Source organism: Rhinoderma darwinii, chromosome 5, assembly GCF_050947455.1.
Source record: "Rhinoderma darwinii isolate aRhiDar2 chromosome 5, aRhiDar2.hap1, whole genome shotgun sequence".
NCBI classification, from domain to species: Eukaryota; Metazoa; Chordata; class Amphibia; order Anura; family Rhinodermatidae; genus Rhinoderma; species Rhinoderma darwinii.
In genome coordinates this window covers 307,774,661-307,792,071 of record NC_134691.1, presented here as the reverse complement: position 1 = coordinate 307,792,071, position 17,411 = coordinate 307,774,661, and the positions used below count along the sequence as shown (strand labels likewise).

At 40.3% G+C, this 17,411-nt stretch overlaps 1 protein-coding gene across 2 annotated transcripts in view; it reads right to left on the bottom strand.

Moving 5' to 3' along the window:
- Window positions 1-6,265: 6,265 nt before the first annotated feature.
- Window positions 6,266-17,411, bottom strand: part of ZMYND11 (zinc finger MYND-type containing 11) — a 69,750-nt gene continuing 58,604 nt past the window's right edge. For both annotated transcript variants that reach the window (XM_075827412.1, XM_075827413.1), the window contains 3 exons: window positions 15,444-15,722; window positions 12,058-12,243; window positions 6,266-10,013 (listed from right to left, as the gene is read on the bottom strand). In XM_075827412.1, the coding sequence (XP_075683527.1) occupies window positions 9,891-10,013; window positions 12,058-12,243; window positions 15,444-15,722 (588 nt within the window). In that variant the 3' untranslated portion in view covers window positions 6,266-9,890. The remainder of the gene's footprint in view (window positions 10,014-12,057; window positions 12,244-15,443; window positions 15,723-17,411) is intronic.

Below are 17,411 nucleotides of genomic sequence, written 5' to 3'. Positions count from 1 at the left end.
AAGGGCTTCATTCATTCTACATGATATCTAATGGGAGATCTTGTATTACTTCTTTTGTACTGTATTTGTATAACAATGTTGGTATGTCCAACTGTACTCATTGGACTGCAAAATATGTCTGTTATTTTCTTTGTTGGAAAATTTCAATAAAAATGTATTGAGTTAAAAAGAATGCCATCTTTCACGTGTTCCGACGAACAGAGAAGATGCTAAAGATTATGTGACAGCCTGTTCAGCAGCAAGGATATTATCGCACAGCCAAAGATTAAATAGAGCAGAGAAACCACAGGAGTAGTGAAAGGGTGCATGTGTGTCAACCTCTGAACACTTAGTAATGTGGACGCACTAGGGCTGAGAACCGAAACTCTAGGTGGTGCCATAAGGAGTTTATAAATTGAATATATCGTCACAGAAAAAAAATTAATGAGTAATTGCACTTTCGCAAAACTTTTGTTCAGTGGGGGGTCTGGATGTTGAGACACTTAGGCTGGGTTCACACGAGCACATTAACGTCCGTAAAGGACGGACGTATTTCGGCCGGAAGTCCCGGACCGAACTCAGTGCAGGGAGCCGGGCTCCTAGCATCATAGTTATGTACGACGCTAGGAGTCCCTGCCTCGCTGCAGGACAACTGTCCCGTATTGTAATCATGTTTTCAGTACGGGACAGTAGTTCCACGGAGAGGCAGGGACTCCTAGCGTCGTACATAACTACGATGCTAGGAGCCCGGCTCCCTGCACGGAGTTCGGTCCGGGACTTCCGGCCGAAATACATCCGTCCATTACGGACGTTAATGTGCTCGTGTAAACCCGGCCTCAGCGGAGTGCTATGCTTCTTTTTCTGTGATCGGCGCTGCTCGTAAGGCTTAAAACTACAGCTCTCCCCGTTAAAAAAAGTCCTCTCACTGCTCCAATTGACAGAAAAATAAAAAAAGCAATGGGTTTCAGAATATGGCGACACAAAACAAATTGCAAAAGTATTAAAGCATAAAAAAAAACAACTATGTAAATTTGGTATAGCTATATTGGCCCTGATCCGCAGAAAAAAGTTAGAAAGCAAATTTTAACGCAGTGAAAACCGTAATAACGACGGAGGAATTGCTGGATTTTTTTTCAATTCCACCTTATAAAATTATATTTAGAAGTTTCTTGGTACATTATATAATACGATTAAGAAATATACCTTGTCCCGCAAAAAAATAAGCCCTCATACAGCTATGTCAATGGAAAGATAAAAAAAAAAAAAGTTATGGCTCTTGTAATACAGGAAGGAAAAAAATAAAACAGAAATTGTGAAGGGGTTAGGCCAGGGCTACACCTGGACTTTTTAAAGTACTGCCAATTGATTTTAACTATTGAGTGACAGCTGCAGTCCACAAGTTTGCATGCAACTCAGTGTTCATTTGGACTGCAGCTGTAGCTTAATAGTTCAAATGAATCTGTAGAACTACAAAATGTCTAGGTGTAGCCCTGGCCTAATCGTGATCTCGCTACAGAGAGTCTGTGTACACTATACTTCTAAGGCTATGTTCACACACAGAGTTTTCAGGTGTATTTCGGGTCGTAAACCCTACGGTAGCTGAATGCCTACAAACATCTGTCCAGGTTGATAAAAGACCTGTACATTAAGTTTAACCTTTGATAGCTCCAGAATAGAAATAAATAAATTAGAAAGTTTAATATAAATCTAAAAATAAATCTAACAAATTTGATCTAAGTTTACGTCCTATTATTAGTCTTTTTCAAGTAATAAAATCTGACAATGTGGTCCTTAGACCAAGTGTTTGCGCATGCAATGTAGAAAAAAAAGGGGTAGCCAGGTTAGAGAGGGGTCAGACTATATTGGTGGGGGGAGAAACAGAATGTGGGGAGAGGACTAGACAACAAGATAAGGAGATCCTTTCGTTGCAAAACATCAGTGTAAATAAAAAGGACCGATTAATGTCAAATCACATTTCTGATAATAAAAGTGAAAAACTGACAGGCAAGTTAAAGTGTATGTTCACAAATGCCAGAAGTCTAGCAAGCAAAATGGGGGAGCTGGAGGCCTTGATACTGGAAGAAAATATAGATATAGTTGGTGTTGCTGAAACATGGCTGGACTCTTCACATGACTGGGCTGTAAATCTACAGGGTTTTACACTTTTTCGTAAAGACAGGACAAATAGGAAAGGTGGTGGTGTATGTCTGTATGTGAGAAGTGATATGAAGGCGAGTGTGAAAGAGACAATAGTGGGTGAAGACTGTGAGGAGGTTGAAACCTTGTGGGTGGAACTAGAAAAAGAGGTAAACACTGAAAAAATTACTTTTGGTGTAATCTATAGACCCCCCAATATAACTGAGGAGATGGAAGGTCAGCTATATAAACAGATGGAGCGGGCTGCACAGGCGGGTACTGTAGTGATAATGGGAGATTTTAATTTCCGGGATATTAATTGGTGTCATGGTTCGGCTTCAACTGCAAAGGGGAGACATTTCCTCAACCTGTTGCAGGAAAATTTTATGGGCCAGTTTGTGGAAAACCCGACTAGAGGTGAAGCTCTGTTGGATCTGGTCATTTCTAATAATGCAGATCTTGTTGGGAATGTCAATGTTCGTGAAAACCTCGGTAACAGTGATCATAATATAGTTACATTTTACCTATACTGTAAAAAACAAACGCAGGCTGGGAGGGCAAAAACATTTAATTTTAAGAAAGCCAATTTCCCCAGGATGAGGGCTGCAATTCAGGATATAGACTGGGAAGAACTAATGTCAAATAATGGAACAAATGATAAATGGGAGATTTTCAAATCTACTTTGAGTTATTATAGTGCAAAATTTATTCCTACAGGTAATAAGTATAAACGACTCAAATTAAACCCCACATGGCTTACACCTTCTGTGAAAGGGGCAATACATGACAAAAAAAGGGCATTTAAAAAATACAAATCTGAGGGTACAGCTGTAGCCTTTGTAAAATATAAAGAGCTTAATAAAATCTGTAAAAATGTAATAAAATTAGCAAAAATACAAAATGAAAGGCAGGTGGCCAAGGATAGTAAAACAAATCCTAAAAAATTCTTCAAGCATATAAATGCAAAAAAGCGAAGGTCTGAACATGTAGGACCCCTAGATAATGGTAATGGGGAGTTGATCACAGGGGATCAAGAGAAGGCAGAGTTACTAAATGGGTTCTTTAGCTCTGTATATACAACAGAAGAAAGAGCAGCTGATGTAGCCGGTGCCAGTGCTGTTAATCTATCAGTTGATATACTGAATTGGATGAATGTAGAGATGGTCCAAGCTAAATTAAATAAAATAAATGTGCACAAGGCTCCGGGACCAGATGGGTTACACCCTAGAATTCTTAAAGAGCTTAGTTCAGTTATTTCTGTCCCCCTTTTCATAATATTCAGAGAATCTCTAGTGACTGGTATAGTGCCAAGGGACTGGCGCAGGGCAAATGTGGTGCCTATTTTCAAAAAGGGCTCTAGGTCTTCCCCGGGTAATTATAGACCAGTAAGCTTAACATCCATCGTGGGGAAAATGTTTGAGGGGCTATTGAGGGACTATATACAGGATTATGTGACAATAAATTGCATTATAAGTGACAGCCAGCACGGTTTTACTAAGGACAGAAGTTGTCAAACTAACCTAATCTGTTTTTATGAAGAGGTGAGCAGAAGTCTAGACAGAGGGGCCGCTGTGGATTTAGTGTTTTTAGACTTTGCAAAGGCATTTGACACTGTCCCCCATAGACGCCTAATGGGTAAATTAAGGACTATAGGTTTAGAAAATATAGTTTGTAATTGGATTGAGAATTGGCTCAAGGACCGTATCCAGAGGGTTGTGGTCAATGATTCCTTCTCTGAATGGTCCCCGGTTATAAGTGGTGTACCCCAGGGTTCAGTGCTGGGACCACTATTATTCAACTTATTTATTAATGATATAGAGGAAGGGATTAATAGCACTATTTCTATTTTTGCAGATGACACCAAGCTATGTAATATAGTTCAGACTATGGAAGATGTTCATGAATTACAGGCAGATTTAAACAAACTAAGTGTTTGGGCGTCCACTTGGCAAATGAAGTTTAATGTAGATAAATGTAAAGTTATGCATCTTGGTACCAACAACCTGCATGCATCATATGTCCTAGGGGGCGCTACACTGGCGGATTCACTTGTTGAGAAGGATCTGGGTGTACTTGTAAATCATAAACTCAATAACAGCATGCAGTGTCAATCAGCTGCTTCAAAGGCCAGCAGGATATTGTCGTGTATTAAAAGAGGCATGGACTCGCGGGACAGGGATGTAATAATGCCACTTTACAAAGCATTAGTGAGGCCTCATCTAGAATATGCAGTTCAGTTCTGGGCTCCAGTTCATAGAAAGGATGCCCTGGAGTTGGAAAAAATACAAAGAAGAGCAACGAAGCTAATAAGGGGCATGGAGAATTTAAGTTATGAGGAAAGATTGAAAGAATTAAACCTATTTAGCCTTGAAAAAAGAAGACTAAGGGGGGACATGATTAACTTATATAAATATATTAATGGCACATACAAAAAATATGGTGAAATCCTGTTCCTTGTAAAACCCCCTCAAAAAACAAGGGGGCACTCCCTCCGTCTGGAGAAAAAAAGGTTCAAGCTGCAGAGGCGACAAGGCTTCTTTACAGTGAGAACTGTGAATTTATGGAATAGCCTACCGCAGGAGCTGGTCACAGCAGGGACAGTAGATGGCTTTAAAAAAGGGTTAGATAATTTCCTAGAACAAAAAAATATTAGCTCCTATGTGTAGAAATTTTTCCTTCCCTTTTCCCTTCCCTTGGTTGAACTTGATGGACATGTGTCTTTTTTCAGCCGTACTAACTATGTAACTATGCCTGCCGCAGTTACTAAAACCGCCACACCGAGATGTACTTACTATAAGGGTATGTTCACACGAGGTGTGAACAGACAAACGTCTGCCCATTGCTTTCAATGGGCAGATGTTTGTCAGCGCTATTGAGGCGCTATTTTCGGACGTAATAATAGGCCGTGTGAACATACCCTAAGGCTGGATTCACACGAACGTGGCGTTTTTCGCGCGAAAAAAATCACTTGCCAGCTCCGTGTGTCATCCGTGTATAATGCGCGGCTGCGTGATTTTCGCGCAGCCGCCATCATTGAGATGATTCTAGCCGACGTCAGTCACTGTCCAGGGTGCTGAAAGAGTTAACTGATCGGCAGTAACTCTTTCAGCACCCTCGTCAGTGAATTCCGATCACCATATCTAGCAACCTGTTAAAAAAAAAAAAAAAAAGAGGTTCGTACTTACCGAGAACTTCCCGGCCGTTGCCTTGGTGACACGTCCTTGGTGACGCGCCCTTGGTGACGCACCTCTCTTGACATCTGGCCCCACCTCCCTGGATGACGCGGCAGTCCATGTGACCGCTGCAGCCTGTGATTGGCTGCAGCTGTCACTTGGACTGAATTGTCATCCCGGGAGGTCAGACTGGAGGAAGAAGCCGGGAGTTATCGGTAAGTTAGAACTTTTTTTTTTTTAACACGTTCATGTATATTGTGATCGGAAGTCACTGTCCAGGGTGCTGAAACAGTTTAACTCTTTCAGCACCCTGGACAGTGACTATCTCCTGACGTCGCGTCCCGGATATTTTTTTGCCGGGTTCGGCCAAAACGAGTTCGGCCGAACCCGGTAAAGTTCGGTTCGGTTGTCCGGGTTCGCTCTTCTCAAAGACACTCCGTTTGGATGTTTGTAAACAGAAAAGCACGTGGTGCTTTTCTGTTTAAATTCATCCTTTTGACAGCTCTTGCGCGAATCACGCAGTTCGCACGGAAGTGCTTCCGTGCGGCATGCGTGGTTTTCACGCACCCATTGACTTCAATGGGTGCGTGATGCGTGCAAAACGCCCAAAGAACGGACATGTCGTGCCTTTTTTTCAGCGGACTCACGCTGAGCAAAAATCACGGACATGTCTGCACGGCCCCTAAGACTAATATAGGTCCGTGCAATGCGCGTGCAAATCACGCGCGTTGCACGGACCTTTTTCACGTTCGTCTGAATAAAGCCTAACATGCACGACGCTGCCCTATGGCTTCACAACCTGTATTATCTAAGAGTCGAGAATGTAGAAAAGAATGTAAAAAAAGTCCGGGGATCGGTCTGGTCAGTGATTTCATTGGGTTCCCCTGTCCACTACCGCAATAACCTGGACTGAGAGGGTACCTGTGAAGAACACAAGCATTCAATGAACACCAAAAGTACTTTCAATGACGCCATGATTTAATTTTAAATACATTTATTAACAAATGTTAACACATATTGCTAGTAAGAGCAGCTTACAAAATGGCAGAATGTGTCAAAGAACTAGACCAGCCACAATGGATAATTACAATGTGCATAGTGGCCAAGCTTAACATCTTAGTACAGCTTAAGAAACAGAAGTGAATTCAGTTTTGTAGTAACGGTCTCAAAACATTTTTCTTTTTTTTTTGTTCTTTTTCTTTTTACTTTAACGTACAACATATACAAAACCAGGCCACAATCTTAATTGATAATTATTTTTTTTTGTTTTCACACAGATTTGACTCTGCAAATGTGCAACCATGTCAAAAGACACAGGAAAAGAAGCCCAAATAACACAAGTCTTAATTCTCATGCAGATAACCATTATATTGTATGTTTCTTGGAATGATATTACATCAATGTTTATTTTTTTTTTCACAATACACTTTCATTCATAGGTCTGGATCGATACTGCAGATATTGTAAAGTAGCCGTTCTGCCAGGATTGTACCATAACCCATTATAGCAGTGGAGTGGTTAATGGATGGATGGAATGAGGAAGATGTTGATGTCAGTCACATCATGCGGATTTCATGTATGACACGGAGTATGTTAAACACTGCGGGAGCATATGTAAAAATGTCATACGCCAAGTCTTAAAATAAAGAAGGTTGGCGTTAAATGCGGCGCACCTCTGGCCATCTCTGGGCCAAAAAGTGGACTCTATAGCAACCATAAGCTGGCGTAGACTTGCGCTATAATTTACTCCAGTTTATGGTGCAAATTAGTCATGCCACGAATGGCCCTTTCCTCTTAGCTTTGCCCACTTTTTAGAAAAATGCAGTGAGTGGGAGAAACAGCACAACAGTCTAAATTTTTAACGGAAATTGAGACTTTTGTGCCATTTGCAACGTTTCTATGCCAGAAAACTGGCATAGAAAAGTTAATAAATTCCCCCATTATATCCCACAGCAACCAGGAATTGGCTGTTTATTGACTCTTTACCATACATCAGTATTCATACAAGCGCTCCAGTTGATATTTTCCACTGCCATTTTCAAATCACTTGCAATAAATATCAAAGATCTAAATAAATATTTACAATTCTTCCTCAATATTCTTTCCTCCGAATAGCTAGCGTGTTCGGTTTTTCTACATTCCTGCTCAGAATCCTCACATAAAACCCACAAGAAACAAAAACATAACATGAACTTCCTTTCACATATAAAAACATAATCAAGTCAAGATGAATTAAAGTACAATGATGATAAAAGTGGCAAATTATGTCATTTTAAAAACTACCCCGCTCCCCACATGAAAGATTTATAGGTGAAAAACATTATTCAACTATCGATCCATTCCTATGGTTATTGTTCTTAAGATGTTTAAGCAAAAACTGACATTTTACAAGAAGACCGGCATGCATTACTCTTCAGTGTGTGGCGGAATCATCGCTTCGCAAAATCCTTTCTGACAGTAATTGCTGTGTATCTGACTGTAGACATTAGGGACTCAAACATCAAGGCAATTCCTACAAGTTTCTTGTAGGTTAAGAATTAACTAAAAACGCGCTAAAAATACAACATGTCGCGTCTTGATTGGTTCAATATCTCTTTGCCATCAGAGGTAACTCATACCGGACAATTACTGCGGTAGAGGGCACCATTTGTGGAATAAGGCTATGTCCACCTTCGCCACTTATAATAGTTTAATTGTTCCAATGTATCTAAAATGAAGACGGAAGGAACTGAAACGGTCTTACTGAAAAATCTCCAATTGTTTTGTGTCTACAGATCCAATGCAGACCTGTGTAGTCTAAACCTGCATTTATACTTCCTTACATCTGTCCTACTTTTACCAACATATATTTGGTAGGTTAGCAAAAAGTAGGTGACAGGTGAATTGTAATAGGACTGCAGGATCAGACTACACAAAGTTGTTTGTAGTCTGTTACCATGGAGACACATGGGTCTCCATTGAGATAAGACACAAAACAGTAGGAGCTTTGTCTTTTTAATTAAGACTATTTACACAGTTTGTCCATTTTAAAAGGATTTAAATACAAAATAAAAAATGGTTGTGAAGGTAGACCTTCCCTTTAACTAATTGCAGCCTAAGAACTGATCATTGATTTTGCCTCCATACTATGCTGTAGGCTTTTAAGTACAATTTCTATTGTAATTTGTCGCAAAATCAGCTGGTATCTTAACATGACACATTTATCCACGCACATAATGATTGCATTAGCTTACATGGCAGTGGTGCCCTGATATTGTGCATATATACTCTGATGTGAAAACCTGCAACACTACAAATCTGATAGTTAAAACTAATTAAATAAATTATTAATAGAGAAACCCATGCTTCCTGCTCATGAAGCCCCAGTATATTCAGGATGTCAAATCAGAGATACCCAGAGCAAGATGACTCTAATAAACGCCCATGGTGACAATTACTGTACATGCCCAGCAGTAGTGTGAACAGGTGAATTATTTCTCAAAAAAGGTACAATAAGGGCACATATATCTTAGAGATCTCAATAAACCCTGTAAGTTGTCCAAGGTTGAGTCTTGGTTTGAATAGTCTCTTAAGTGCGCCTCCATAGGACTATGAACTGTGCAAATTGTAAAATAACGCCTATGATCTAAGATTAGATTACCTGTATTTAAAACTATGCAATCAAAGTTAATATATTTCATTTCTTTATAAAAGTTATATATTGAAAATAAGTAATGAACAAACATGGGATATACTTTACAAATAAAATATGCAAGAAAAAATAATAATTATTTCTTGCTTTGTGAAACCCTGTTCCCAAAAATCTTAAAACCCCCTGGTACATAATAACTAAATATCATAATGCCTTTCAAAGTAGAAGGAACGTAATGACACAAGCTTGGCAGGTTTCAGATATGAGGCTTTGCTTAAAAGGTAGTACACATTTCCCCTTACATTTCTTTACATTCACAGATCCATCAGAAATGACTGGCACCACACATTTGGCTCATTGTGTATTGACCTTTGCTAATAGCTAAATTTGTGGTCCAAGGTTACTCCATGAGACCAACATATGGTGCCTTTTACCCCTCTGTTTTTAAATGGGAGGATAAAGACCTGCTGCTTGGCTGACGTAGATTTGTTAAAAATTATTTTAAAATGTTAAAACATTATAAAACACAAAATGCCTTGAACCTGAAATGCAAAAATCGGCTAGTAAAGACTACTGTGTATCAGCAATAAATCCATTATGAATGTATAACGCGCTTCCAACTTCTCAGATGTTAGCACAGGAAGGAGCGACGTCTAACCTTGGTTGTTTTCTGAAGAGATGTCATGCACTTATCGGAAAAAACACACTGAGGGATCCTCTGGCAGCAAACAGGTTAGAGACTGAATACAAGCACAGGGATGATTGTGCAAATATTTGTTTGTGGAGAAAAGTTTTCAGCACTTCAGTACTGGAGTTGTGCAATCAGCAAATCTTCCAGTACTGAGCAAACTATGAGCTGCTTCGGAAACGGTATGCAGATAGTAAGCAAGTACGGCATCTTGGAAATTAAAAACATAACACAGAGTTTGAGGATAGATATCAAGGAAACAATAGAAGAGGGAAGGAACGATTCATCTTTTCCTGCGACAGGTTCTCTTGTGTTCAGCGTGCCAGTGTTCTTGCTGGCATTTAATGGAGCAGTAAGAGGTGTTCCAGCAGCAGTGGTACATTGCCTCCTCTTCACAGTTGTAGCACTGTGGTGGGGAAAAAAAAAAACAATCAAACAATTATAAATCTCGCTGACTGAAAATTATACAACGGACTTTGCAAAAGAGAAATAAACAGACTTATTTTTATCAATGGCAAGATCGGATATAACATGAGTTTAAAAGATTCTTTTTTTAGCTAAGAATATTAACTACTCAATATTAAAGGGGTTGTCCAGTCATAAGAAATTGATGGCCTATCCTCAGGATAGGCCATAAATAGCTGATCAGTGGGGGTCAGATTCCTGCCCCCCCGATCAGCTGTTTTGAAGGGGCCACGAAGGTCATACAAGCGCTGCTTCCACTTCATTCCTTACCTGCTTGTACTGTGAATCGGCAACACACTTGTAGTGGCGATTCACAGTATTACAGCCGCCTCACATTCAAAGTTAATAGTTTTGGATGGACAATTACCTCTTCCCGGGGGTTTGTTATGATTCGTGAATAGTAGCGTTAAACATAGGACTTAAAAATAATCTTTAACCCCTTCCCCCTGCTGGCATTCTGGGCCCTAATGTCCAAGCCATTTTTTAGATTTTTCCATTGTCACATTCGAAGAGCTGTAACTTTTTTATTTTTGCGTCGGCATAGCTGTATAAGGTCTTGTTTTTTGCGGGACGACTTGCAGTTTTTATTAGTACCATTTGAGAGTAGATGCGACTTTTTGATCACTTTCTATCACATTTTTTTTAAGTCAGGATTAACAGAAAACAGCAATTTTTCCATTGTTTTTTATTTTATTTTTTACGGCGTTCACAGTGCGGGTTAAATAATGTAACAGCTTTTTAATTTTTTTTTTTTCACTTTTTTTTAAAATTAACTTTATTAAACTTTTTTTACTTTTTTACTAGTCCCACTAGGGGACTTCCCTATCCTCCGATCGCTATTATAATACACTGCAATACTTTTGTATTGCAGTGTATTACTGCCTGTCCGTTTAAAACGGACAGGCATCTGCTAGGTCATGCCTGCGGCATGATCTAGCAGGCATTCGCTGCAGGCAGACCTGGGGGTCTTTATTAGACCCCCGGCTGCCATAGAAGACACAGACACTCGGCGATTTTATCGCCGGGTGTCAGTGAGATGAGAGGGAGCTCCCTCCCTCTCTCCAAAACCATTCAGATGCGGTGCTCGCTATTGTGCACCGCATCTGAAGGGTTAAACAGGTGAGATCGATACTAATATCGATCTCACCCGGCAGAGCAGGGACGCCCCCAGCCCTCAGCTGCTTCTGGCAGCTGAGAGCAGGGAGATTTCACGGCTCCCTGCTCTGTTTACTTTATTCTACAGCAGCGAAGTAGTTTGGCGGCGCTCTAGAATAAAGCCCACTAATGACCGCCGTAAAAAGACGTATCGGCGGTCATTAAGGGGTTAAGGGTTGTAACAAATTCCCAATCTCTAACGATATGTGTTCTATTTATGGTACTAAAAACGATCTGTTCAACTAATAAAAATTAAGAAAAAGTACATGTGGGGCAATGCAAAGACATCACAACTCCCACAAAATGAATGAAAACTGCTCACATCATGAACATTTATTTCTTATATGCCCCTCTTTCGTGCTCCTGCGACTATTGAACTGCACCCACCTGCTCACTTGGATTTCTTTTAGAGTATCTGTGAGATGTTCGGAGTTAGGCCCCATGCACATGACCGTAGATTTTATCCATAATTACTGACCGTAATTACGGACCCATTCGTTTCTATGACGAACGGACACCTTCCAGTATATTTACGGGAAGGTGTCCAGGCCATAGAAAGATTCCGTAAAAATAGGACATGTCCTATTTCTTTCTTTTACGGACCGTGCTCCCATACTTTATAATGGGAGCAGTCCGCAAATGCAGATGACAGTCCGCAGCCGTCCGCGCCCGTAATCACGGACCGTGATTATGGGCACGGTCTTATGCATGGAGCCTTAAGGGATCTTTCTTGGTTTCATGCTGTTAGTGAGAAGGACTGTTGAGGCTGTTTGTTATGACCACGTAGTCTGCCGCCCTGACCTATTGCAGAAAGAGCTCGGGCCTCTTACCCACTGCTTCTTCTTGGTCTGGGATATCAGCTGCTTGTGTTGTGCCGCCAGCTTCTTAATTTCCTCCACAAACTCTTCCTTGCACTTTTCTTTCACTTGCTTACACTTTCTGTCCATCTCCCCTTGTATATTGGACACTGCTTTGCTAACCGCTTGCCTCTTCTCCTCCTCCATCTCTGCTCGCAGCTGCAATGAAAAATTCAGATACTTAGTCATCTCATTAGACAAATCACCGTCTTAATAATTATTCGCAATGTACAATGACCGGGTACAAAGAAGAAGCTACACAGACGGATTTCACTATGTCGATTGTTCAAAGTAAAATGACATGAAGATGAAAAATTCAGTCACTAGAAGATTTTTATTCAGGCCGACATGTACCAAGGTGAACTGCTGACCAAATCCTTACCAGGCAATTACTATGGAACGTGTCATCAGAAAAAGAGGTTTCACTAAAAATGTAGGTGATATATCCCTTTTAAGTAGAAGAAAAAAAAAAGAACTTGTCTCATTACATTACTCATTTAGGAAAGGAATTATGTAAACATTTTCTGGAACAGTTTCAATTCAGTCCTAATTAAAAAAAATAGTACGATGAATACATGTTTCATGGAAGTTAATTTAAAAAAATAAAAAATAAAAATATTTTAGGTTAGGCTCTGTTCACACTGTACGTTGGAAAAAACTCCCAACATGTACCTCTGACGGAAGCCTGCGACGTATATATGCCACTGTATAGAGACACAGTGGTATACGTTGCCCATGGGCTGCCATTATAAAAACGCATACCGTGCTCTGTATAGAAAAGTGAACCAGACTATAAAAAAAAAAAAGTTTAAAAAAAAGGTATAACGACGTAAACCTGTCTGGCACATACCAGAAGGACACTACTTTAGCATCTGTTGGGTAAATGGTGTCCTATGGATAAGTTTGGCATATGTGCCAGGAGCTGTCCCGATGCATATGCTGAACAAAGTGGAAAATCACCATGTGAATATGGCCTTATACTGATTATTTTATAAAATACCATTGATTTAGTACAAAACAAAGTATAACGGTTTCCAGCAGGGACAGGAGAGGTGCGTTCATGCAGCAAAAGTTTTGCCTCAATATAAAAATGGGAAAACTAGCTCCAGGCATGGCATGAGTCGCCCCATTAAAGCTTGTGACTGCACAGAATAGTTGTCAGCCCCCGTTACAATTATTGTCAAGGCAAAAGAAGAATTGGGTATTTAACCTGCCCAATACCTTTACCCTGGCAGAGGCAGCGCCAGAGGTGTCTTGGATGAGCCTACATACACGTTTAAAGTGGAGTTTAATAGATAGTTATTGGCTAAACAAGCGTTTGACTGACAGTTACTTCATGTCTATGGCCAGGGTTTACTGTTAATTGCTTTTCATGGCACCTTGACAAAAAAAACTAAAAGCACAGAAGAGACTTTGCGTAGCAAATATGGGTAATATTTGTTACTTTACATATTCATCCAACCACACCCAAACCTGAATTTTCGGTACAGTAATTGTTAGCACAGACAAAGCACCAAGAGACAAATATAGCCACTGAACACTAGCTGTAAACATGCAAATCAAAGCTTTCAGCTATAGATATAATGAAAATAATAAAAAAAACATCTCAATAGAAGATGTTAACCCCTTAGTGACCACCAATACGCCTTTTCACGACGGTCACTAAGGGGCCACTGCCTTTTCACGTGAGCCTAGTCTAAGTCCTGCATGGGTGTCACGTGCAGGCTGGAGCCGGGGCTCGGCTGTCTTATGACAGCCGGGCTCCTGTTCTAGCGGCCACGATCGAAGTTTACTTAGATTGCGGCTTTTTAACCCATTAAATGTCGCAGTCATTACTGACCGCGGCATTTAAATCATTTGCAGAGGGAGTGAGCTCCCTCTGTCATCCATTGGTTACCCGCAAATTAAATCGTGGGCCTCCGATGGGGTGTCATGGCAGCCGGGGGCCTGATGAAGGCCCTCAGGTCTGCCCTGGGCATATGCCTTTTAGGACGCGCCAGAGGCTCGTCCTAATAGACTGCCGGTCAGGTTTACACTGACAGGCAATAATGCTTTGGTATACTAAATATACAAAAGCATTATAGCAGCGATCTGAAGATCGCATAGTAAAGTCCCCCAGTGGGACAAAAAAGTAAGTAATAAATGTGAAATAAAGATTAATATAAATTATAGTAAAAAAAAAAAAAAAAAAAAGTGGTTTTATTTAGTAAAAGTGTAAAAAAAAGTTAAAACGACACATATATGGTATCGCCGCAACCGTAAGGACTCAAACAATAAAGATCATATGTAATTTAAACCGCAAGATGAATACCGTAAAAAAAAACGCTAAAAACAATGGCGAAATTGCTATTTTTTTCCATCGCCCCCCAAAAATGTCATAATAAAAGTTAATCAATAAGTCCCACGTACCTCAAAACCGTACCAATCAAAACTACATCTCGTCCCGCAAAAAAACAGCCCTCATATCACTACATTGACAAAAAAATAAAAAAATAACGGCTCTTGGAAAGCGACGATGCAAAAACAAATAATTTTTGTTCGAAAGTGGTTTTATTGTGCAAAAGCAGTAAAACATAAAAAAAAACTCTACATATGTGGTATCGCCGTAATCGTACCGACCCATAGAATGTATGTAAAGTGTTAGTTACGTTGCAAAGTGAACGGCGTCAATTTAAAACGCATAGAACTATGGCGGTATTTCAGGGTTTTTACCTATTCCCCCCCCAAAAAAGTTAATCGAAAAATGATGATATCTACCCCAAAATGATGCCATTAAAAAGTACAACTAATCCCGCAAAAAACAAGTTCTCATACTGCGATGTCGATGGAAGAATAAAAAAAAGTTATAGCTCTTTGAAAAACAAAAAAAATAGCTTGGTCATTAGGGCCTAAAATAGGCTGGTCACTAAGGGGTTAAAGAACGTTCTCTACCCTGTTGTTTGATTAATGCCTTGTATACGAACAAGAACGAAAGGAGACCGGGAACCCTGTTCTCCCAGGGAAATAAACCATGTAGCTAGCATATTAGTGTCTCCAGGGCAGGCAGTGTCGTCCTGCAGACATACATGATAGAGGTTGCCTGGCACGGAGGCGATAGGAAGTCATGTCTATGGTTGAGTGCTTATTAGTTGTGCATGATCCTGGGCAACTGCTTCTCTGCCCATCTCTTCAGGGGTAGCAGCATAGGAACTATTGTTTAAGACATATCCGTACCGTTACAATGGAGCCTATGTTAACCTATGTATGCAGGGTCTTATGTCTTGCACATGAAGCAGATATATAGGGTAGGAGACCTCATGATCGGTCATTCAAACCAATGCACTAAGAATAGGTCAGTAACACGAGTGATTTATTCTAACCTTTTCATTGGCTTCTCGCACAGCTCTTTCATTTTCCCTCTTGTTGTCTGTGCTCATTCTTTCTTTAAAGTCATTGAAGATCTTACTGTACTTGTCATGACACATGTTCTGACACACGCCGTCGGTATTGGTTTGTGTGCTGCGGTGCGACATTCTTGGAGACGAGGCACTTTGCTTCTTTGTCTGTGTACAGACAGACACCTTTTCAACTGGCGGTGGCAGAGAAGGGATTTCTTGGCTGGAGCTCACAGCTTCCGTCTCAGGTTCTGGCTCCGAGTCCTACAAATGGAACAGGTTGGATAAGCTTTAAGACACATATTTACTGTTTCGAATGGCACGGTCTTAATATCTACACAAAATGTACACTAAGGTGCAACCACTGTCTTTTTTTATTAAAAAATCAAATACAGCTTTGCAGATGTTCAGCCTTCGAGGTGTTAGTTATTGAAGACATTCAGGGAAAAATAAAATCCACAACTTCTGAAATGTTTCCCAGAGACGTGACTGGTTTATAGGGTAAAGCTCGTCCCACAAGAGATTGATAGGGTTGAGATCTGGTGAATGCGCATCACAAACAGCACTCCAGCTCAACAAATAGTTTTTGCATAGCATAGTAACATAGTAACATTATTACATTTGCACCAATCAAGCTCCTATCATAGGGGATAACAAGATGTGAATAGAGTGGTAAAAAAACTTTCCGCTTCATTATTCCTGAACTCTGTAAATCTCCACCATGGCAGACTCACACCCTTACATTTCCTCTGTTATACCTGAAAGAATTCACCTAAAGAGAAAAAAAATGTAATATCCCATCCAGATATTGGTAGGTAATATGGTAACCTTCTAAAGTCCTGCGACACAGGAACAACACTGGTTCAAAGTGAGAGTCACCTGCCGTGTAACCCGACCGGCTGGTAGAACGCCACCGCTCAACATGGAGAGTTTATAAAGCTTGGGCAGATTCACAGCACTGCGGACATGACGGGAGGACGCCTCTATACCATCTATTATTCCCGTAACTTATTTGATCCAATGCACCCCTAATGCCTCACCTGTCATCCTAACCTATATGCAACCTACAGGTTACATTCATAAATCGCAGAGTTGGATTTGCGGAGGGAAAGTTTGCAGTGGAATACAGTAGCAGCAAAGTAGATAAGATTTGAACAAATCTCATCCACAGCCTGCTGACATTCTTCACGCATTAATTGACGCGTGGTGTATATTTTTACTTCTGCAGCATGTCAATATATACTGCGGAAAGTACATGGATTTTTCGCCATTGAATTCATTAGCAAGCAAATTCTATGGTTGCGGATTTTGCAGCAGACTATCTGCGGATCTGGAGCAACATACGCACGTTTAGAGAATTCCAAATAAGTTAATAAAAATTAAACCCACTATACTTACCTCTCATGTCAGCACTGCCTTCGGTCTCTGTACACCCGTTCTCCACGGAGGATGTGTCGCGTCAACACGTGACTGCTGTGCTGAAAGCCGGGTGTACAGAGACCAAGGCAAGCATTGCCATGATAGCGCCACGAAAAGAGAGTATAGTTTTTTTTTTTGTGTTTGTTTTGTGGATTAGCCGCTGTGGATGTCCCTGTGGCTATCAAATTAGCTGCGGAAATTTTCCGCAGCAAATCGGCTACGTGTAGATGTACCTAAAAGATCCAGCAAGCACTTGACTATTTCCGTTTGACTAATATCTGAAGATCAAGTAAGCTGGAATTATTTCCTGGTGTTCATGGCACGCATTTTCCTGATTTGCCAGTCTGACTAGGTGCATGTTTAGATCTACACTATATGTTTTATTCAACATCTTTTTCCTTTAGGGGTTTATGATTGACTTATGTCTGATGCAGAAAAGAACAGGCGATGAAAAAAATAAAAACCTATATACCACCAATAAAAAAAACTAAAAATCATTGCAACTATAGAAATATTAGGTAGTATTAATAATAA